The sequence below is a fragment of the Galleria mellonella genome, unplaced genomic scaffold (genome assembly GCF_026898425.1).
Source record: "Galleria mellonella isolate WM207_F2 unplaced genomic scaffold, CSIRO_AGI_GalMel_v1 utg103, whole genome shotgun sequence".
Taxonomy (NCBI): Eukaryota; Metazoa; Arthropoda; class Insecta; order Lepidoptera; family Pyralidae; genus Galleria; species Galleria mellonella.
In genome coordinates this window covers 4,823,205-4,847,392 of record NW_026441966.1, presented here as the reverse complement: position 1 = coordinate 4,847,392, position 24,188 = coordinate 4,823,205, and the positions used below count along the sequence as shown (strand labels likewise).

General features: G+C 31.6%; 2 protein-coding genes across 2 annotated transcripts; one reads left to right on the top strand and one right to left on the bottom strand.

Annotated features, from left to right (window-relative positions):
* The first annotated feature begins 23 nt into the window (after positions 1 to 23).
* On the top strand, positions 24 to 22,685 carry LOC113517645 (uncharacterized). Its single transcript, XM_026902398.3, has 13 exons — positions 24 to 180; positions 8,670 to 8,778; positions 9,202 to 9,438; positions 10,277 to 10,450; positions 11,472 to 11,626; positions 12,078 to 12,227; positions 15,296 to 15,469; positions 16,195 to 16,309; positions 17,066 to 17,185; positions 17,506 to 17,730; positions 20,565 to 20,738; positions 21,785 to 21,939; positions 22,413 to 22,685. The coding sequence occupies exons 2-13, from the start codon at positions 8,677 to 8,679 to the stop codon at positions 22,558 to 22,560; spliced, it is 1,929 nt and encodes a 642-aa protein (XP_026758199.2). The 5' UTR covers positions 24 to 180; positions 8,670 to 8,676; the 3' UTR covers positions 22,561 to 22,685.
* LOC113517644 (alcohol dehydrogenase 1-like) lies at positions 2,212 to 5,957 on the bottom strand. The gene is made up of 5 exons (XM_026902397.3): positions 5,797 to 5,957; positions 4,040 to 4,276; positions 3,569 to 3,742; positions 2,885 to 3,039; positions 2,212 to 2,430 (listed from the first exon to the last, which is right to left on the bottom strand). Exons 1-5 carry the CDS (start codon positions 5,893 to 5,895, stop codon positions 2,280 to 2,282), a joined length of 816 nt encoding a protein of 271 aa, XP_026758198.3. The 5' UTR covers positions 5,896 to 5,957; the 3' UTR covers positions 2,212 to 2,279.
* Positions 22,686 to 24,188: the final 1,503 nt, after the last annotated feature.

Here is a 24,188-nt window from a genome sequence, read left to right as displayed (position 1 = left end):
CCGATTCAACTGTCGATTCATAATCGATGTTAAAATCCAACGAATATTAAGCAACACTCGGGGCGCTAGTCGCGCAGTCCTGCTTGCGACACGGACGTGTAAGTGCCCATGAATAAGAACGTATCTGCAACTAGGTGAATAACCCCGAAATTAAATACGTAAGATCGAAGCTTTAAATATGTAAGTAAAATCGACGTACATTATTATGATATAATAATATTGTTTAGTAATATATAAATGTAGTAACGTGTCGTAATGCAAATTATTTTCTTATTTTTCATTATTTCTTTTTGTCTCCTCCAATTCACAAATATTGTTCACAGTCTTTTAATTCCCGAGCATATTATAATTTTTTGCAGTATGTTAAATTAAATACGAACCATAATAATTAATTTGTAGTGGTTAAAAATCTTTTTTTAAGCAACAAATAGAGAATCAATTTTTCGTTTAATTATGTAAAATTAATAATAGATGAACATTAAACTATTTGGTTGCAGGCAAATTTTTGTAATTAAATATAGATCAACATAGACAAATTGATTTACATTTTTTTTTAATTAAATATAGCTTAAAATTAGATTAATTTGCCTTGTGATCGCTGCATAGAAAGGGTCCCCTTTCTTTCCCGTAGGTGTCGTATGAGGCAACTAGTACATAATAAGATGGTACAATTAGTTTTTAATGTTCAGTACGTTTAATGGTCGAGCGATGGGCAGCAGCATTCCTTTTAAAATATCATCAAAACCTAACTGTTGTTGCCAACCCGCCTGCCAAGCGTAGCAACTACTGGCAAAACCCTCCTTACGGGGGAGGCCTATATTGAGCAGTGGATAGTTAACGGCTGATATAATTATAATAACATTTAGTATAATTGGTTTACGGAATTTTTTGTAAAGAATTAAAGAGTCATTGTGAGTAGCTTAAATAAGATTGTGTAATATAAAAATTTACACGCGAATAAAGTTGCGCACAACTGTGAAATAGTTGTGGGAGACCAGAGGGAGACTTTGTACAAAAGTCGTTTGCTTGAGCACCTCTGTCCCATTCGTAATTCTACTGTGAAGCAGTTGTGTTTAAATGGCTATGTTTCGATTTAAAGGGTTTTTTTTAATGTGTGATAACGGAATGGCAACCCCACCCGCGCTATCTTTATACTCGTACACCGGCGGGGCACCAGTGAAATGAAGCAGGTCAGTTAGCCCATCGTGACGAATTCAACTAGAATTGTTCACGATGGTTTCCAGGGGGAACCACATGGAGGTTGACCTAATAGGGCATATTGCTAGCAATAGAGCTGTCAAACTCCATTGCTAACAATGACTTTTCCCCATGATTTGACGGATGGGATATGGCAGAAAATTTACAGGGTACAGAGGAATAACACCTGAGTCCTCAGAAATGGCAACATATGGGGAGTATCATGGGCGAAACAGTATATTCTGTTATCTCTATGGTACTACTCATGTCTATAGGTGACGGTTACCACTTTCCATCAGTTGGTACGTTAACTTGTTTGCCATTCTAAGTTGCATAAAAAAATTCTTTAATAGGTACTTTTAAATTATATAGATAATAGAGCCTCCATACAAATGTTTCGCTAAAAATAGGTCAACTATGTTATTCATGCTGCACTGAATAGGTTTACCATAATATTATTATTAAGTATAAGAGACAAAGGATTAAAGATAAGGGATAAGAAACATTTGTATGGAGAAACAATCTAAATAATTTGATGTGATGCCGTATCTTGTGCATCTCCTTTAAGTACTTTTATACTTTTGCTTACTGAAGTGCAGCAATGTTGTATTAAGGTATTAGCTCACTAGCAAAGCGTTTTTTAAATAATCAATCAAAAATATTTTTAGAAAATTGATAGACAATTGCTAATCTTAATGTATTTACTCGACATCTGAAAATAGAATAGATTCTGAGGCATCATCCTTTTCCTTTAAATTAATTTTATTTGATTCAAATCTGCTTAGCTTTTGGAAGTGGTTGAGTAATAAACAACTAAACACCCATTATGTCTTTTAAACTTTCTCGTTTATTTCTTGGAACTATTTTAATAACTATATTGTCACTCACCATATTTTCTTTTTTAGCAATGTTATTGTTTTTTATTTAAGTTCTTTTAACTTAAAACTTATAACACATCTTCTATATTATTAATTAAGAAGTATATGTATTTCTGCTTATAGAAAGAAACTCGAGTTCAGCAACAAAACTTTAATAGATTAATATAACTGTGTACAGGCAAAATGTTTATAACATTAGAAATTTTATTTAAATATAAGGGTAGTAAGTATTTCGTAAGCCTTTTTCACTGTACTCGTGATATCCTCCGCTGGTCTACCTCTGCTTATCAGCCATGTGCTGCCGCTGTCCCCCTTCTTAATCACTTCTATTACCCCAGCAGCAGCTTCATCTGGACTGGAACAGGAATAAACAGAAAAGTGGACTGAGAAAGAACTTATAGGTAGAATTTATGGCTTTGCTCAAAAGTCGTTTATATGGCTAGATACTAAATAAATAAATAAATAAAATAAGATAATAAATAAATAAATACCTCTACCTCTATCCTATTCATCTTTTCACCACTAAGCATCTGTGCTTACAAGATGTGTATAATGGCATATAAAGCAGCAACATCTCCAAGTATAACATATTAGTTCTCAGACCGCAACGCATGAGGAGTTCCATAGCCATCACAGCATATACCTACTGTAGTATATTCACTTCTATAGACTACGGTTAGCACTTTACATCAGTCACCAGCTTGTTTAATGCAATATTGATATTTGTTTTAGATCAATATTGTATTCGGTTAAAAGCTTATTAGATAGTACCTCAGACTATCTTTTTTCATTACAGAACAAATACTCACGTTTGCATAGGAAGTGATTTAAGTAAATTGGGTAATAATTCCTTTGCTTTTTTGTCGAATGCTCCCACATTCTCTAGATGTAAAAGTGGTGTATCAGTTGCACCGAAGCAAATTGCGATCACTCGTACACCAGTGTCTTGATAAAAAGTGTCCATCTGAAATCAGTTGGAGGTTCGTGTAAAATTAAATTCAACATATAACAAAAATATGAAACAAAATGATTAAGAATCTCCTAAAAAGTGAAAAGTAAAAATGAACAAGCATGTATTATATAACATATTATCATTAGTCCAATACTAAAGCACTTCTACCCTTTTGTAATTTATGCAAAATGTTTACAAAAAAAAATATTTATTTTACAATTTTTTTTATAGTTTTCTTAGAACAAATATATGTAGTACATATTGCGTAGAGTATATTTAATAAAGTGTAACATCATCATCATCATCATATCAGCCTTTAACTGTTCACTGCTGAACATAGGTCTTTACCTTTTGGGGGAGAGCTACCCGTAATTGCCACACTTGACAGACGGATTGGCAACCGCAGTTAGATTTTAGAGATGTTTTAAAAGGAACGCTGTTGCCCATCGCTTGCTCTTCCTTAATCGCCTCTTACTACACCCACTAGAAAGGAAGTGGTGGCCTATTCAACACCGGAAACATAGGGAAAAGTATAACGTACCCCAATACAATTGCTGAATTGCAATACTGCACTTTTTGTTGCACAATAAATAGGAGTTTCTGGTAGCTGGCACAACGCCGCTATAGATGACATATTGATGATAACTCCACCTTTTCCATTTTGATCTTTACGCATCAGCTCCAACCCTTTAAGCGTGCCCGTTATTAGTGCTTTCTGAAAAATTGTTTATGTTATTTATTGTTTTATAGATAGTAAAACTTTTATCTTTAAAACATATATATAGTCTATTTTTTCTTATCATTCTTCACTTTGAATCGACTATTATGTCTTCATCGCTCATAATAATGTCACACATATTTCATTTATTCATTGTATATTTAATTTCAATTATAATATTACATTTACGTCCATTTATTGTATTCCAAAGTGTAGGAATGACATTACATCGTAATACAATTTATTAATCCTGTAGTGAATACGTCTAATTTTTAATACATGTGATAAACTTACCACATTCAAATCTATTTGTAGTCTGTAGCTGTTTAAAGCATCATTTAGTATCCCTGCATTGTTTATCAAAACATCAATGGATCCACCCTCGCCAATTACCGTTTCAAATGCAGCAAACAGCTGGTCATCTTTAGTGGCGTCGCATTTAATATATTTAACTTTGTTTCCATATTTGGCATTTAATTCATTTTGAAGTTCAATGCCTTGTTTTTCTGCTATATCTAAAATAGCTGCAAGCTGTAAAAAGATAAAGTTAATTACAAATAAATTACATTTGTTATCTATATAGTGGTAACGTTTATGTATTACATAATACGGAAATTTTACGAAATAACAATACAATTATTGACTTTATAAAAAGAATAAAAGCAAGGAGAGGAATATGAAAATCTGGTAGTAATAACATATATAACTTATATTGCTCCTTTTGATACAATATAAACGACATTTCATAGATAACTATTCTACAAACAGGAAGTTTTGTTGATACCCTACATTGTAAATAATTGAATTTTAAAAACGTTAAATTACGTGTTTATGGATTTTGTTTTTTGTAAATAACAATTTTCTGCACCGCAAAACGGACAGCTTCAATTTTCTTTAAATTAAAATCCGTTTACTCTCGTGTAGATTACATGAGAGTAAACCTTATTGGTTTTATAAAGAAATGTTAAAAATTATAATAATATTTGAACAACATTATAAACTCCTTCTTTAAAAAGAATCTAATTGGAAAAATATAGTGATAGACATCTACGTAGATTACGTTGGTTAGATATTGTTAATATTTTCAAGGTCTGGTGTCGCGGTCTTTCTCTTGAAAAAAAAATGTTTTTTCATCGCTGTTCAAGGGTTTCTTTGTCTATTTTAGACTGACTTTAATAATTTTTAATCGAAAATGCGTTCGTTCTTTTTTTATAGTGTCAAATACGCTTTTTTTTACTTATAAAAGCATTTTGTGTCTACTGAAAAACAATATGAAAGGTATGTCCATTTCTTCTTCTTATAGTGAATCTACACCTTTTTTTTTTTTTTTTTTTTTTTTTTTTTTTTTTTTTTTTTTTTTTTTAACGTGAGGAAATCTTCCAAAGACCTTCCCAACTGCCGGAGGGAAGGCAGGGGGGGTGTGTGGGATTTTTACCCACTAAAACCTCACGACGTACCTCGAGGCGCATATGTCGGGTCCCCGGGTTCCCGAGTTGAAGACGACCGGAGCCAATAGTGAATCTATACCTAGTGAAGATATCTTTTATGGTTTTTTTAATGGATGATAATGGAATGGTAATCCCACCTGCGCTAACGGCGTACTACTTACGGCGACTAACATACGCGGCGGGGCATCAGTGAGTGATGATAGGTAAAATAGAAAAGACAGGTCAGTTAGCCCATCGTGACGAATACACCTGGAATTCGACACAACGGTTTCCAGAGGGGACCACGTGGGAGTCTACCTAACAGAGTATATTGCTAGCAATCGGACTGGTAGTCCGTATCATTAACATTCGCTTCCCACCTCACTAGTGAAAGTTGGCTATTAGCTTACGGAACCTATCCTAGTCTTCTGCGAGATAAAATAATTCGGCTGCTTTCGCAGTGCCCGCAATAGTCAAGACTTTTTTCTGCGACTGATCCTATTACCAACAACTTTGCCCATCATAATCACATGTTGAAGGTGATTTACGTCGTATCCAATGTCCATTTAGTATATTGATATTTAAATTTTTAAAATTCTATACAAGAGTACGCAAAGTACCCACCTTTATATCTTCATTAACCAATTTTCTGACCACTCGTGCACCAATACCAGTTGCAGCCCCGGTAATGACTACCACTTTGTTCGTCAATTCGTGCACCATAGTGTTATTTGAGGTATCTCGTAGCGAAATGTTACTATCAGCGTTGACTGTATATATATATGAGTCCTGCTTGAGCATGTGCAGCATTGATAGATAACACAACGTGCGTACGGTCGGCTACAAAAGAATATATTCCTAATGAAAACCATTAGTTGGCATAAATCGAAATATTATTAATATCGACAATTTTATATCTATTCATTTGAAGATACTATTAATAAGTTATCTATCTATTCTTTACTCAATTTCAACTAATGAAATGATAATGTCATTGATGTTTTTTTACTGTTGCTGACACTTTTCTGTATCTATTAACCAAATAAACATTAATATATGATAAACAACGTATTTTATTGCCGTTCGTTGTTATATTTATTTTACTCTTTGACTATACGTATGTCGTATTATAGTGTATTTCACTTCATTATCACTATTCAGTTGCAGTGTTGTTTCAATTGTTATCATTTATTCGTATATTAGACGGACAAAGTCCATAAGTATATACAGTTAAAAAAGGACAGTTTGCACTTATAAAATGTTTCTCGGGTGCTTATCTACACTTTCTTTTAGGAATTTAAAAATAGAACTCTGTGAGTTTTTTTCCATGTTCATTTACAGAGTACCGAAAACCAAATGCCGCTATGCCTAAGTGGCTTGCAAAGGTGTACATTAAGTGATCAATATCAGATATCAGCACAATATCAGGTGCTATGGCAGTCATTGTTAAGTACTGTATCATAATTATGCTAAACATCAGCAATAGTGACAATTGCCAATTTCCATTTCTTTTCTTTTTGTATTCTTATTAATTTGGTTATACGTTTTTTTTCTTTTTTATTGTCTTTTTATTTATTTATTTAGGATCACCAACGTAAGATACAGCGAAACATTTTGATACAATACACTAGTTGATTACGGCTAACTATTTTTACATTTAGAGGCAACCACAGTATGCTTTATGTTTAAAATATATTAAAATAGAATTAAACTATTAAATGTCCTTAAGTTAAACATTAATAATTTTTATTTATTTGATGACACTCAACAATTCCAATTACTTAAATTAAATTCGAAATAAAACAAAACATAATGGCGAGGTACGTCAACATTTGAAATTTAGACATGAACACGAAGTGACTGTCAAAGTGAATATTTCTGACTTATATTTAAATTACTAATAAAACAACATAGTTGTGATTCTTTTAAATAAATATTCAAAACATAATATTTGATTGTATTATACAAAAATTAAACTATTCCAATTTATTTAAAAATTGCTTGCGAATTTATATGCTGAATGTCCAAAGGAGTGCATAACAGGAAATGTTTAATATCCGTTTGTCCTTAGGGTTAACAAGTCGATCAGGAGTATTTGTTTTATATAACCCTGCAATTAAGCTGTTAAGCCTAGTTAGCACTGCTTTAATAATTTAATAAAATGTCCAGTAATTTAATCTTTTGAAGTGTCAGATACATTTAGTGGTTAAATTACTAGCAATTTCACTAGCAACAAAATTTCTAAAAATTAACAATAAAATAAAAAAATATCTATAGTGAAGACACTTGCTCGTATTTAAGTAGAAATTTATTCATTTTATGACATGATAAGTATAGGTATGTTTTTTTATACAACTTAGAATGGCAAACAAGCTGACGGCCCACTTGATGGAAAGTGGTAACCGTCGCCTATAGACATGAGCAGACATGAGCATAACAGAGTATATTATTTCGCCCATGATACCCTCCCATGCGTTGCCATTCCTGAGGACTTAAATGTTATTCCTCTGTACCCTGTAAATTCACGCCATATCCCACCCTTTAAACCGAAACACAGCCATGCAAACATCATGCTTCACGGTAGAAACACGAATAGGACACAGGTACCCAAGCAATCGACTTTTGTATAAAGGCTCCCTCTGGTAAAACGTTCAAGAACGTAATATTTTAAGAGGTAGATTATGGAATTAAACAATTGTCAAGAATGATATAGCTAAATTACGCCAAATATTATCTCAGCTCCATTTATCTATATTATTTATAGTCAAAAAGTTTAATTATAAAATACAAGTAATAAAATTAACAATTCCCCCTACAAAAAACAAGCAATCTTACTGGTGTGATACTCTGATGTGATTTTCTTGTCATCTGTACTTTGCTAAAAATTTATTACAGGTAATTTAACTGTTATGAAAAAATATTAATACTTATTTGTGTTATGAACTTATTATCTTTATTCTATCGAGTGCAATAAATTTTAAAAGCGAATCTATCCTTACTATCATTATAAATGTAAAAGTGAGTTTTTAATATATTAACTACCGGTTTAATTTACATGTAATTAGACCGTTGTGATGGATCACAGCCGCTCATGATTAAGGACCACGAATTGATCACGAGATTAGTCGAGCTTTCTCAATCTAATTACACGTAAATTAAACCGGTAATATTTCAAATAAAATATAATATGTGCTTACGAAATTTTCAACAATAAAAAAGTGAGTTTGTTTGTTACCTTTTAGTGTCTTAACGGCTGTATCAATTATTATGAAATTTGGTGTATAAAATATATATGATAGGTATATAGAATATATTTGGCATGGAATATAAACACATAAATAGTCAGACAGGAACTAGATATTACTTAGTTCGTAGTACGTATAGTGTGAGGAATTTTTTAAACTTTAAGAAGAAATCTTTGCGCTCACAGGACACAGAAATTGAATAATGGGTTGTAGAAACAAATAAACATCTAATTAGTTATATTTTTTATTCAGAATAATTATGGCATTCGAATGGAAAGACAAAGTAGTGCTGATCACAGGAGCCGCAACGGGTATCGGCGCGGAAATTGTAAAAATTCTAGTTGAAACTGAAAACGTAAAGGTAACGTTATAATCTAAATCATGTTACTAAATGAATAAAGACTGACAATAGATACAAGAGAAGAATGTAAAAGAAGATATGAATGTTTAACGTATGACAAATGGGAAGACTAAATCAAAACCAGAAATCAGGTTGAAAATCTGCTATAAGGCCCCAATCAGTATTGTTTTCAATGATCATATATCCAAATCATCATAATGTACTAAAATAAAAATTTGTCAATCTGTAATTTGTAAAATCAATAAATTAAAACGATGGAGTCGCTTTAAAATCCCGAAATTCTAAGCCTAAAACCGAGATATTAATTTAAACAAAAATACGCTACATATTATGAAAGATAATACGACAAATACCATACCAAGACCCTGCATGTAAATAATATCTATGTAATGGTCTGAAATAAAAATATGTTATTTTTTACAGCATGTGACAATTTTGGATGTCGATAATGCAGGAACCACATTACAAGACACTCTCAACTTAAAATACGGTCGCAATAAAGTCAAGTTCGTAAAATGTGACGCGACTGATGATGGCCAGCTTTTCGGTGCCTTCAAAGACGTTCTGGACAACTATGGATATATAGATGTGGTCGTTAACAATGCTGGTATCATGAACGATGCCATAAACTTGTACAAGAAAGAAATCGAATTGAATGTGGTAGGTATTTATTTTTCAGTAACTTTTATCGGCAATGTTTTTAAGTCTAAACTACTTTAAAAGCCACTTTTAAAGAGCGTAGATTTTAGGTGATGTAACTAATAGATCGCAATATATAGATGATAAACCAATTAAACGCAATTACAGAACACAAAATTTCCAACAGAGAATGAAAGCCTACCACTTCCAGGACTTACTTTAGGAATGGCGACTCACAAAACGTGGCATGGATATGAACATGCACAATCTATTCTGTGATGTCTTTGATTATGTTCATATCTATAAGCAACGGGGGGTCACTTTCTATCACAATGGCGGTGACCAAGTTCGGCGGCCATTCCAACTTGTAAATAAAATCTGCCAAGAAACAGCTTATATGCTGTGGCTTATCAAAAAAATATTTAAATGTAGTAGTAAAATGACTATTTTACTGGTACAACACACTCATCAAAGTGAATTTTGATCTTGCTCCCACGAACTCCATAAATAAGGGTGCAAATAATCAACGGGCGTACCCTTCGGCTTAATTCTCATTACCAGTCATGTTATTAAAAAAGGAAATCTTGCAATATTTCCAATTTTTATGTAATTTCTTACTCCCTCAGTTTTATGATATAGTATTCGCTTTATTATTCACTTTCGTTTTATTTATTCTAAAATATTAAACAATCGTTTTTCAATACAATATTAGAATAACTTTATCATCCTTCGTGTTTCCATTTGTGAAGACACTAACACGTCGACGAAAACGAAATGTTCGAAATACTTTATTAAGAAAAAAAAACCTAATAAAAGGACTTTTTTCTCTTTCTATACTTTAATATGTCTATATTTTCAGACAGCCCTATGCACTAGTTCCCTTAAAGCATTGGAACTTATGCGCAAAGATGAAGGGGGACAAGGGGGAACAATTATAAACATAGCATCGATTGCGGCATTAATTCAACATCCTATGATGCCAATTTATTTTGCGACCAAAAGTGCAGTTCTGCAATTCAGCAGTTGCTTAGGCGTAAGTATAAATACAATTTATTTTTTCGTATTTAGAATATTTATTAATTCATAATTTAAATATAAGATGGATAGATCTTTTATTTCAATTATTGAGGAGGCTATTTTCCCCCCCTGACTACAACAATATCATATATTATTGTCATTTTATAATACGCAGTAATTTATAATCAGATAGTCATGAGATTTAATTCATTGATTCCTTCTCTTCTGGGTTATCTGTTATAGTAACAAAAAGCACAGAGACCCAATAAATTTAAACCAAACCAAACCAAAACCGTTACCCAATCAATATAAATAGATAATACTTGTATTAAGCCATTAATTCGCATATTTTTAATTGTAATAAACTCATTTTATATACTTTAATAACATACCTAGGTCTCGGCTTACAATTTGACATTATAAGTTGTAATTACAACTGTAGGTATAAGATTTATATGTTAACTATTAAAGCAATAGTGAACTGACCAAGTGCCTGTTTGAAAACAACGGGCAAATATAATTTGAGACAATCTACACGAAACGCTACCGCTAAATTACCGTCTTTTATAAATTAACTAGTGATCCGTCCCGGTTTCGCACGGGTAGATATATATCAAAGATGAATTGGTATTTTAAATTACCTTTAATATAGAAAATTTGTTGTACTTTAGAATACATTGTTTTAATTTTTTATGTTTTTAAAATAACATATAGCCTATTATACTCGGTGATAATGTATCTTTCTATAAGTAAAACAATTTACAAAATACGAGAATATCAGTACAATACTTACACACACGCCAAAATACCAACCTTAATAAAATGTATTGAACGATTTGAATTTACATAAACAAATATTCCCATGCGAAACCGATAATAATTTAGATTAATTTGCTTTTAGTTCTTTTTTTATATTAAAATAAATTTTATATTACAACTTCTTGCTTTATCTACTTTTATGTTTTTATAAATTTAAACACTTGAACAGACAAAAATCAAAGCCACAGACAACTATAGAAACTTTTTTTATGACACAGTTGGACCAGTTTTACTCCAGAACCGGGGTCCGCGTCATAACGCTGTGTTTTGGCGCCACAAACACCTCGCTGCTGACTACAAGTAAACTGGGCTCTTTCGATAAAGTCACTCATAACTCTTTTGTGGAAATTATAAAACAATTCCCAATGCAAAGGTAAAATAAAAATAGTATTTAGGTATTTAAAGCATTTTACATTATTTTTATCATAAAAGCTAGCTAATTTAAACGTTGAGAAATAATATTTGAAAATATTGAAAAAATTAACACTAAACTATTAAATATATGATAATGAATTGAAACTACTAAATTGCATATTGTACTTGTTTTAAAAATAAATAATTAATATTTATATTTCTTTTTTTATTAATAAATTAATAAAAAAAAAAACATATAATAAATGAGCTTTTTTAAAAACTCAAAAGTGTAACATAGGTTAAGAAAGTTGGAATTCAATTAAGTGGAAGCTGACATTTGCATCCCACTAGAAAAAAAAAAACATTATTGACAGAGTCTATTAAATTCTAGATTTCATTTCAGCGTATGAAATTTAAAAATTACACCACTTAATAACTTATTTACTTAAGTAATTATGTAATGGTTACAGCGCAGAATCAGCGGCTCGTGGTTTAATCGAAGCATACAAGAAAGGTAAAAGTGGCAGTACATGGCTAGCAACAACAAACAGGCCCGTCAAAGACATTACAAACAACATAAAGAGAGCTTACGAAATAATGTCTGAAGATGTGTTTGATTAACAACTTTTAATTATTAATTACGATGTATCACAGTAACAAATGTCACTAAAACTATTACCCAGCGCCATCTGCTAGTAATCATATATTTTTGGGAATTACATATTGAATATAAAACATTCGGATATAACAAACATGAATATATTAATGAGTAATACATGTCAAGAAGTATTATATAATATTCAGATTAATTGGAAATTGTTGCTTTTATATAAAATTGAATTATAAAATTTATAACGTATTTTTGTGTTTTTATTTTGACTGTTTCATTCACACCTTATTAAGTATTTAATAACCGCTATATTTTAGAATTGAGTCAAAACAGTTAGATAGAGACAGATTTTTATAAATAGAATAAATACATCATTCTGTTTCGTATAAATATGATAGTTAAGATGAGAGTATAAAATAAATTAAAAAAAAAAAAGAAATTTTACAGTCGAGTTCTTATGACTTAGTGACGATTATTTTTTTATAATTATCAACATAATATTATCTCCAATAGATAAGTGTTTTTATTTTACACTAATAGAAGCTAGATTTAGTAAAATAATATTTATTAATCCTGATATCTTAACAACTGAACCAGTTATCGTGACTTTAGTTCACACGTACTATTAGTCGTGTAGAATAACATAGTCTATTTACTTAGATTATGTAGATAGAGTGTCTCCAAATAAAATCTTCCAGAAAAACGAGTTAACTTTTTCATGCAATTTTGCGTGATAAATAATTATGAGTGTTTCCTCTATAACTTCTATATTTATTTTGTATTTATAATTTTTGCATCGTTTATATGCGTAAAAACTCGTTATATTTATTAAACAATTAAAATAAAGATACGTCAAGTCACATTTTGTGCGTAAATATTTTTTTTTCTTTCTTTCTAAATATGTAGAAAACTGATAAAAAAAACAAGTTAGTTAATTTGACAATTAGTTGACAAAAGTAGACCCGTTTATGAGACACGTTGCTCTATCTATATAATCTAAGGTTATTTAATATTATTATTGCATTTTTATAAAATATATTATGATAATATACATAGAGTATATCAAGATGTTAATATTATCTTGCGATGAGGTGAAATGAGCTTAATAACAGTCATTGACAATTATGACCGGTCAATTGATAACGATTTATTTATCCAATTTAAACGTAAATATTTTTGTTGTCATATTCTATTTTTAAAAACTTTTATAACAAAACTAAACAAAAAATACAAAATATAACCTAATAGTCATAACAGTGAGCTATAATTATACTACGTTATAAAATTACGTTAAAAAATTATATACGTTCAAAAATATGTCACAAACACAGTATAAATACATACATATAATACCTATTAATCGTCGAAAATATATATATAATATACATAATATATTGATGCTTAAGATTGGTATGTAATCCACCCAAGCCTATAATATATATCTTTAATATTGGCGCTCTGAGCATCTGTATGGAAGAATTCGAAGAAGGGTATGCAGCAAGAGGGTCCTACTTCAACAAGTACCACAATTATAGCGTTTTCTGCTATATTACATTCAAAACATTTATGTGGAAGTGTTTTAGTTTACTCAAATTGCAAGTGGACTGCTTCAACTTGGACAAGATCGTTTAGATACCCACTCCCGTAGAAAGATCCTACTATACTTACACTATATCAAAGAGATATCAAATGTGGACACCTCTAAAAACTGTTGAAGATATTAATTGATAGAATGAAACTGAGTACTGTAGAGCCTAATGTTGTTGAATTTTTCTTGCCACAGATAAGATATTAAAAAGGATTCTGATCGCCTAATTTTTGTTCGGTTTACTTCACTGCAGTTCTGATCCATGGTATGGAAAACTAAAACTACTTTAAAAGGCTTCAAATTATATATCTCTAAGTTGTCAATTAAAGTATAACGAGATGTTTGTTGTGGCTCGTAATCACTTTGGCATGAGAAAATGCCGGTCTGCTGATGGTTCTGTAGCTATCATTCTTCCTAACAACGACCGGAGGAAGATAGTTTCCATTGCTGATTTGAAATCACTAATCGCAAAGTACCCGACAAACGCCTAGTAATATGGTCCATTTGCTATTGTATATATACAGGGGCGCCGATTTCTTGAATGCTCGGGGGCTCCAGTTTCCACGAGAGGTAAATAGTGACTGCGGAGCACCTACGACACTAGACATCATAATATAACTAAAATAATCCTTATCTCATTATTTATTTTATATTTAAGTCACGTTTGCTTGGCCAACAAGCAGTGTACGTCTTGCAGCTGAAATAATAATGATGTGCCTAACTGTTAAATCAAAAGAGCGTGAGCATCCACGAGGTTTTCTAAAAGCCGGCAATCCTGTATGTATATATTTTATTTTAATTCTATACTTATTTGTAGACTTTAATTACTTTGTATACTTAACTTTTGATTTAAGGGTTAACATTACCTATTTTATTACAATAATATTAAGCTACGAATTTAACCTACGTTCTTGTCTACTCTCCAACTCTCAATCCTCTCTCTCCGCACTGGTTTCGTATCAAATGTTTTTATCTTACACTCTTCATGGCTCTGGAATGCACTCCCTGATCAAGAGACTCCAGACTAAACCTTCTTTCAAACAAAACATGAGAAATAATGGCATAATATTCTTCGATACTGTAGATTCTATACTTTTAGTTTTTAGTTGACTTTGCTTGCATTGTTTCTAATTGTTATTATAACAGTATATTTTAGTGCAATAAAGAATATTTATGATTTAAAATCCAAACTAACCATAAAGTTAGACCTCGCCATGTCAGTATTGGAGGCACAAAATATTTTCTCAATATTTCTCCATGCTTTGTTACCAAAAATGTTCATTTTCACTGATACATTACTCCCTTAAACGTATACTATTAATTTCGGTTTCAGTCTAGATAATATAGAATATTTTGCAAAATAAAAGACAGGAATTTCAATAAGAATAATACACCTACAAACGATAATAAGTTTATTAGACTTTAGTATTAAGTATATTGAACTGCATGTCTAGGAATATCTGGTACTTTTAAAAGCACATCAACAGCAGCAATGGAGATGATATTGAATCTTTCTCCGCTGAATATATGGTAGTGATTGAAAAGGAGGCAAGGAAGGCGCCTCATAGACTGCAGGAAACAAAATTATGGAACAGATCTATACCACTTACAGATCACACAAAAATGGAGGTCGATAAAGACTTGGGAATATATATGGACATAAGGTGTGACAAAATAACAACAAAATACATCTTCAAAAGGAACTTCAAAGTTCATATACCACAGAGAGAAGAGTAAGAACATGGTCCGCCATTTCTAAAGGAAAATGTCCTATAGTGGTATACGGATGGCTCCAAAATGGCAACAGGTACTGGAGCTGGAATCTTTTCAAGTGAAAACGAAATTAGTCAAAGTAAATACTCTACTGTTTTTCAAACAGAAATGCATGCTGTTACCAGCTGTGCAGCTATAAATAATAAAATAAAAAAAAAAAACAAGAATATTTATATTTTAAGTGACAGTCAAGCGACTATCAAAGCACTTGTATCAACAAGGGTGAATTCAAGGTTAACCTTAATCTATTCAAAACCTAAATAATTTGAATAGGCATTGGGTAGGGTTAGTTTAGTATGGGTCCCTGGACATATAGGTAAAATAATGAAAGGGCAGATGAGTTGACAATAAGGGATATCAGAATAAAAAATGATAGGTCCTAAACCATATGTTCCACTTGCATCAAGTGTTCTTAACTCTGTCCTTGAGGAGTATGTGAATACTAAAAAGTTATTAAACGATAATGCTGAGGGATGAGATAAACTCATCTACAGCGGTGGCAGACACCAACCTAACCTAACCTAACAGCAAGACTCATAATGGATGACTTAACTGGACATATGCCAGTAAGGCATATACTATACAAGATGGGTCTATCTTCGGACACACTGTGCAGACTGTACGGTGAGAAATCAGAATTCATGGAACACTTCGTTGACAAGTATGCGTATGCTACTGGGAACGGTTGTTTTAGAGCCAGGGACTACAGATATCTTAAACCGCGAGATATCGTAACACATAAGATCTCTGAAACAATAGTATAAGGCAGGAGGCACAAAAGATCGGTCGACGTGCAACGGCTTAGCTGACCCCATATGCGAATATAAGATGAGATAAAATAAGTATATTGAACATTTGTAAACGAATTATTTTCTATGCGTAGATTATAAATTAAAACAGCTACTTCAAATGGAGAAGCGACTAAATTTATATAGATAGGATTAATACGGAAATAAACCATATCAATACCAAAAATAATTATCAAAGTTAATAAATTGGGGGGTAAGGAATTATTAGTAATGGAGATTAAGAATCCCATTGCTAGCAATATACCCAACCAGGTCGACCTCCTCGCGGTTCCCCCTGGAAACTATCATGATTAATTCCTGATTAATTCATCATGATGAAAACAGGCCAGTTAGGTCTATTTTCATCCTCATCGATCACCCTTCACTGGTGCCCCGTCAGCGAATCCCGTTAGCGCAGGCGGGTTACTATTCCATTTTCTATCAATAAAAAAAAAAAGTTAATAAATTCATAATTTTTAACATTTCAATTTCAATTTGTCACAAATAAATTTTATGTAATCTTTTGGAAGTCACCTGAAAAGACACAAAACAGTCAGTCTTTTGTATACTTTATTTCAGTATATAGTAGCATACCTTATATTTAAGTAAATAAGTAAGTATATATAGAGTTTAACAATAGGTATATGATATAGATCTTCATATAAAAGTTGAAAATAAGGAAACGCGATGTAAATCGTGTTTGATCGCGGTGAAATAATGTCGTACTCGTGGGCAGACAAAGTGGTTCTGATTACCGGCGCCGCGAGCGGAATAGGCGCTGATGTTGTAAAAATGTTAGTCGACAACGAAAATGTAAAGGTAATAAATAATTTAAGATTTCATAATTTTTTTCTGAATGCTTATTTTTGCCGATATACGAATCATTTCATTTTTGCATTATATTTTGCTCCTATATTAATTTGTCTTTGGAGGACGAAAAAAAAGTAAAAAAATGTTAAACAAAGTCTACCTATTTTAAAATATTTTTATTTAGAAATTCACAAACGTACGCGATTGAAATATTTTCGATCTAATGTCTACTAAATATCTCAACGTACATCGATGTATTTATTACAATTAACTGGCAAATTTGTGGAACAACGTTCCCTTGTTTTAATGCCACATTATTTTATTTTCAGCATGTAACAATTCTGGATATCGGAAATCCTGCGGAAATAGTACAAAATATAATCAATAAAAATAAAATAAAATATATAAAATGCGATGTGACTAATGATAGCCAACTCTTTGACGCTTATAAGGCAGTGATCGACACCTTTGGATCTATAGACGTTGTGATCAATAACGCTGGCATCATGAATGATTCCTTGGAGAAGTATAAGAAGGAAATTGAAATAAATGTGGCAAGTGTTTTATTCATTAGTTATGATCCGCGGCTTTCCTCATATGAATTATAGTACAATCAACTGCTGTGATAACACAGAATATGGTCTTTCTGATGTTTACCAAATTTCATTGAAATTATCATGACATATAATATATAAATAATAAAATAATAATAATAAATTATAATTAAACAATGTCTATGCATGGGAATTATTTAAGAAAATAAGGTCTTAATAAAAGCGATAGAAGCCAAAACAATAATTTTTAGAAGAGGTTTCTTCAAGGACGGCAACGCGCGCGAAATCCCCTGGCATTACAGACATTCATAGGTTACGGTAACTGTTTACTATCAGGTGATCCGTATAATTATTTGCTATCTTTGTGTTATAAAAAAAATGCTTGTCTGTCTGTATGTTTATCCAGCATCATGCAAAACCTACGACACCAAATTAAATACAGTTTTCACAGTTGTATTCCTGAATGTGTAACTTAAAATCTGATATCTCTTTCATTTTGATACCCCATAGATAAGTGATCTATTTCATTTACTCTTTCTAAAAAATATATTTTAAATATAATATATCCTTATATTATAAATGTAAAACTGAGTTTGCTTCTTTGTTACTTTATAGCGCCTTATTGGCTTAATCAATCACTTTGAAATTTGGTATACACATAGTATTCGTATATGGATGGAAAAGGATATAGCCTCATTTTTATTCCGGTCAGTAAATATATCCCTTTCACGTGGACTAAGTCACCGGTAAAAGGTAGTATAATATATAAAAAATATATTTACCAGTGAGAGTTATAAATTAGGCACACCATATTTATTCGATTTCCCAAAGGTGGAGTAAAAAACTGTTTGTAAATTTTGTGTTTTAAATTTGAATATTTTTATTCTAAATGTATTCTAAAATTCTTGTCATTCAACGGTACGTTCCGATACGTATTTTTTTTTACTACAATTATAAAATATGCTTTATTATGTGTCCGGGGCGTGTAGGTACGTCTATGTTGAAACAGTTCACAGTATAGGTAGATGGTTGTTGAAACAGTTGCGGTAAGAGAGCAACAAACCTTAGTATATATATGTACAAACATCTATACCTACGTTTTATGGGTATCATACCCATATGACTATATTACAAAACAAAAACTTTGTGCAAATGTCGTCTGTATGAATAAGTAATGATTACATTGTCGTTATCATCATATCAGCTTATAACTGTAGACTGTTGAACATAGGCTTGGCCCTTAAAGATTTTTGCCAATGGTTGCCACGCTTAGCAGGGTTTGCAACAGTAGTGTAGGCTTTAGTGAAATTTAAAGAGCAATGCTGTTGCCCGTCCCTCAACCATTATGTTCCCTTAGTCATCTCTTTCGACATTCACGGGAAAGGAAGGGGTGGCCCTTGTCTTTTTGCATTAACCATTTGCATTTGTACAGTAAAACAGCTGTGCTTGTATGATCGTGTTTCGGTTTGAAGGTAGGAATAGTAGGAAAATTACAGGGCTCGGAGACAATACACCTTAGTCCTCAGGAATTGGTAATGCTTGAGAGGTAGCTAGAATTTTAATGTGTACTCCGTGATATCTATGTGTGAATATTATCTCTTGCCATTACGTGAGTAGCAAATACACCCCATACTGTTACTTAAAAATTTGAGCAAGTTTGGGGATGTCTGCTAACTAATTTTAGCTTGATGATTTTTACTATATTTTTTAATTAATTTATTTATTTATAAAAGACACCAACAATATGCTTACAACAATTAAACAGACAATGTATAATAATATAGGTAAGTAAAAAGTTAATAACTACTGTTAAAAAATACTTAAATCTAAGTTTACTTGAACAAAAACATTTCACTCCTCACTACCAAGCTTAAGGCCATATGAACACATCAATTAAAGGTGTATACAGCTCTCACAGATAAGCGTCAATGTATACTAAGTAACAATTATACAATTAGATAAGACCTAATTACCAATCCATATAATTTATAAGCCTAGTAAACTGCACTAAAGAATTACCAAAGATGTCGATATCATGGTCAACGTTTACGGCTTTATTATAGGATAATAACATTCTGTTAAGGGGAGAATTGAATCCTAAGTTAGTAGGACAAGCGTATGTTGAAAATGTGTTAACTATTTTAGCAGTTCTAATATTGAAATTACGTGGTACTATCAAGCGTATATCCTTAAGAACATCAGGTATCAAAATAAGGCCATTTAAAATCTTGAACAACATTAATGGGTAAAAATGGAATGATATCCCCGCCTGCGCTGTTAGAGTATGCTGGCGGGGCACCAGTCAAGTAAAATAGGTGAGGATGATAGAAAAAATGGCAATTTAAGGTTAATATACAAAATTAAAAAGATACAAATATAAGAGTAGATCAATGGGCAATTCATGGGGTATACATGGATCTCAAATAAAAATAAGTATAAAAAAGATACAATACACCTGATCGCGGAACCTTCTAGTTTTTGAACTCGTATAAAACAATTTGTCTAATCACATACTGCAGATAGATATCTCACTCAGATATCACAGGCGACATGCTAAAGAGGGACCAATTGAAAAATAACCGTAAAGAGTCTGAATGAATAGATTGATTAATGTGGAGAAAGCGAAAGAGATCTGTTTGAATGGGAGTACTTGGCGTTCCATTGTTTCTATTTACCTCAATAGAAGGCAGTTGCGAGGGATATGTGTATACATAGATCACAATTCAAGAAATTTAAGTCTTATGGCATCTAACTTTTATATATTAAGTTATTAATTATTCACTGGCATAATAGGGTAATATAACATACCAATTTAACCATTATTATAATTTCAGACGGCAGTGTGTACTAGTTCTATTAAAGGAATGGAACTAATGCGCAAGGATGAAGGTGGACGAGGTGGAACAATTATAAACATAGCGTCAATTGCAGCATTAGTTCAATATCCAATTGTACCTATATATTTCGCCACTAAAAGTGCAGTCTTACAATTCAGTAATTGCCTTGGCGTAAGTAACAAAAGTACAATTTACATGATACGAGTATACCTAAATCATCACAGTTACAACTCATTTGACTGTTGGCCACTATGGCTGTTGGCTACTATAATGATTCGAATCATCATTCATAATTTCAATCATTAACTGTCATAAGAAAGGGTTCTAAGCCACCTACATCCACTGACTCCCTGCAATACATTTGAGTCCTCATTCCATCTAGTGGGAGAACGTTTTCCTGTACGGGGTTGCCACTCAAAAAGCTTTCTTCCCCATTGGTTGTACGTTCTTCAAGCTATATGACCAGCCCATTTCTACTTCAGCTTGCTTTGCCTTCATTTACTTTCTCGGTGTTGATTTTTTTAATGGATGAAAATGGAATAGTATACCCGCTTGCGCTGTCGATAAACATTGTTGGGGTATCAGTAAGTGATAATAGGTATGGATGAAAGCAGATCAGTTGACCTATCGTCACGAATTCAACAACTACTACGGTTTCCAGGGAGAACAACATGGAGATCGACCTGATAGAGTATATTACTAGCAATGGGGCTTTTAGATCTCATTACTAACAATCCTTTTCCCCCCACGAAGTTGGACTTACCTAGTCAAACAAATTGTTCCAAGTGTACATACTCGTCTGGTGGGTATCATGGGCGAAAAAGTATACTCTGTTATGTCCATAGTACTGCACATGTCTATAGGCGATGGTTATAACTTTTCATCAAGTGGGCCATCAGCTTGTTTGCCATTTTAAGTTGTATAAAAAAAAAATCCAAAACTTTAACTGGAAAAGGTTGTCTGAAAGAGATTGCTTGTAGCGATAAGGGCGTCCATTGTTTTCTCAGTGTGCTCATTTCTAGTGATTTTTTGTGTCTATAATAAGTTTACTATCAAAATGTTTTGTAGGAAACAATTAAGAGTATCTATCTATCTGTCTTGATATACCTTCTAGAAATGGCCGATATTATTGGTTTACCTATTTTCACAGTCGATGCGTACAAGGTACAGGTAAAAGTTAATATAATAATGTTATCTTACACTTTTTCACATTACAGTTGGATTATTACTACGCCAGGACTGGAGTTCGAGTGATAACAATGTGTTTCGGTGCCACGAAGACGTCACTAGTCTTAGAAAGAAATGTCGGCGCTTTCGATAAATACACTAACGATAACTTAATGGAGTCAATAAATGAATTACAAATACAAAGGTAAACCATAAAAATAAAATTTGATGTCGTTTCGAAGTTTCGTTGAATTAAATTGGATAGATACTAAACATATTTTCAAATATGTAAAATTATTTATAATTTTAGTAAAAGTATTTTTAAATGTAAAACTCTGTAAAACATAGGCGTATATAAGGAAGGGCAGGTGAGCCTTGCCCACCTCAAAATAGTCTGGTAACACCTTCAAAAATCGAGTTTCAGCTATGCCCAAAGATATGTCTTGGTTATGGCATGTACTCGTTTTTACGGGGCCATAATTATAATACTATATTAGTAGTAATACCTACCATTTTTTACAATTAGCTATCATTCGCGCAGTTTTAGCAAAGTTTGTTGTTATAAGAAATCTTCATCGAATTATCATATCTAAATAGATCCATGTATTATCTGTACTGTAATAATAATGTTACTTCTTTACCACCGATTTATATACATAATTGTATTCTTTTTTATAGTTCTAAATCAGCGGCCGCAGGTTTAATTGAAGCATACAAGAAAGGTGAAAGTGGCAGCACATGGCTGGTAGTGAATGATAAGCCCGTAAGAGATATAACAGAAAACGTGAAGAAAGCTTACAAAATATTATCTGAAGGCATTGAATAGTACCAACAGTTTCTGTTGAAATTGTTACAGTAAGAAAAGTGTGTTGTTAAGAATTTAAATCGTAAAATATCTGTAACTTGTGAGTCTAAAAGACATGAAACAAAAAAAAAATCTGTTTTGAGTTATATTGTTTCTTTTAATTTTTTACATTGTCCAAACTGTTTCATTCTTTCTAAAATGTACCACTCTTTCTAAAATTGTAGAACTAATACTTCAGAATAGAAAAGGCGAAGATATGTGGAAGAATTTGTGTAAATATATTGAATTGAGAACTTCTTTCTTAATCAAATATCAAGGCTCAAATCTCAGATGAAATACTATTTTCTATATACAATAGATTCTAAAATAAGATTATTTTCCAGAACTGGATCCTTTGCAAAAAACAATATATTTATTCTCAGACATATTTTTGCAAATAGGTGAGATGGGCGCTAGGTAATTTTATAATGAGCAATGATGTGAAAAGTTCCATTTTAGATTATTTTTTTTAATTTATTAAATTAGTAGTTTAATGAGTAGTATTCTTTTTCTACGTTATCCAGTTCTGTGGCAAGATTACTCTGTCTGTGGCACAGCATTGCATGGTAGATTAGATACATTCTACCTAGGATTCTATATTTCAAGATTTCAGATATTAGAGATAATAAATTATAGACAAGACCGAGACATAGATTAAGGATAGTATTTGCGGTTCTACATCTCAGTCATTATCATCTTCCTACTAGTATTTCAAGATATATCAGATATTAGAGATAATAAATCTTTCACACAATCCATACATGTCTTTTTAGGTCTTCCTCTGCTCTTATAGCCATCTTCGTTCATTCTTAATACCTTTTTTAAAATATGCTCCTCATTTCTGCGCATCACGTGCCCATACCAGGATAAACGGTTACTTCTTAACTTTTCTATCACTGGTTCTACATCTCAGTATTTATCTATATATAAATTATGATCCTAAATCTGCAAACATCTGCGATGTTCTTCTCAGCGCTGTACCAAAAAACAGGACCGCGTCACTTCAATTAAGAAAAAGACGTTTGTAAATATCTATGTAATTATTAACTAATTAATGTCTAGTTTTCCAAGAAATAACTGGACCTTTCATAATGTCTATCATTACCCATATTTCAAACAGAACTGTATTATAATTATTTATACAATACTATGTACTTATATACTATGAACACAACATTGAAACAAATCTTCAATTAATTTATTTGTAATTAATTAGCTTTCAGACAGTTACTATATACATATGGTATTTTGGTATTTAGAAGTAGGTAAATTAATAATTAATAATAGTGTACCAAATAAAATATACACCAGTTTTTTTATGTAATATTAGAATATATATAAACAGACAGACAGACCATTACAGACAGACAAACAGTTAAACTTTATAATTAGTTTTAACTTTGTATATATACATATATATTTAATATCTCTAATTTACAACTATCGTCTTATATCTAGTTACCATTTTATTATATTAGTAAGATTTTTTTGTAACAAATGTAAACCCTTGAAAATGCCTTGAACGTAGCAAATAATCAAATATAATTCTAATAAATTAAGGATAAAAAAAATAAAGAAAAATAATTTATTACTATGAGTATTAATTTATA

What these genes read in the sequence shown, in the direction of transcription:
- LOC113517645 (XM_026902398.3), top strand. Translation starts at nt 8,677, where the DNA reads ATGGCATTCGAATGGAAAGACAAAGTAGTGCTGATCACAGGAGCCGCA. An exon ending in AAGAAATCGAATTGAATGTG is followed by an intron (nt 9,439 to 10,276) that starts GTAGGTATTTAT and finishes CTATATTTTCAG; the next exon opens with ACAGCCCTATGCACTAGTTC. An exon ending in AATTCAGCAGTTGCTTAGGC is followed by an intron (nt 10,451 to 11,471) that starts GTAAGTATAAAT and finishes TTTATGACACAG; the next exon opens with TTGGACCAGTTTTACTCCAG.
- LOC113517644 (XM_026902397.3), bottom strand. Translation starts at nt 5,895, where the DNA reads ATGGTGCACGAATTGACGAACAAAGTGGTAGTCATTACCGGGGCTGCA. An exon ending in TGGTTAATGAAGATATAAAG is followed by an intron (nt 4,277 to 5,796) that starts GTGGGTACTTTG and finishes ATCTTTTTACAG; the next exon opens with CTTGCAGCTATTTTAGATAT. An exon ending in AATTCAGCAATTGTATTGGG is followed by an intron (nt 3,040 to 3,568) that starts GTACGTTATACT and finishes AACTGATTTCAG; the next exon opens with ATGGACACTTTTTATCAAGA.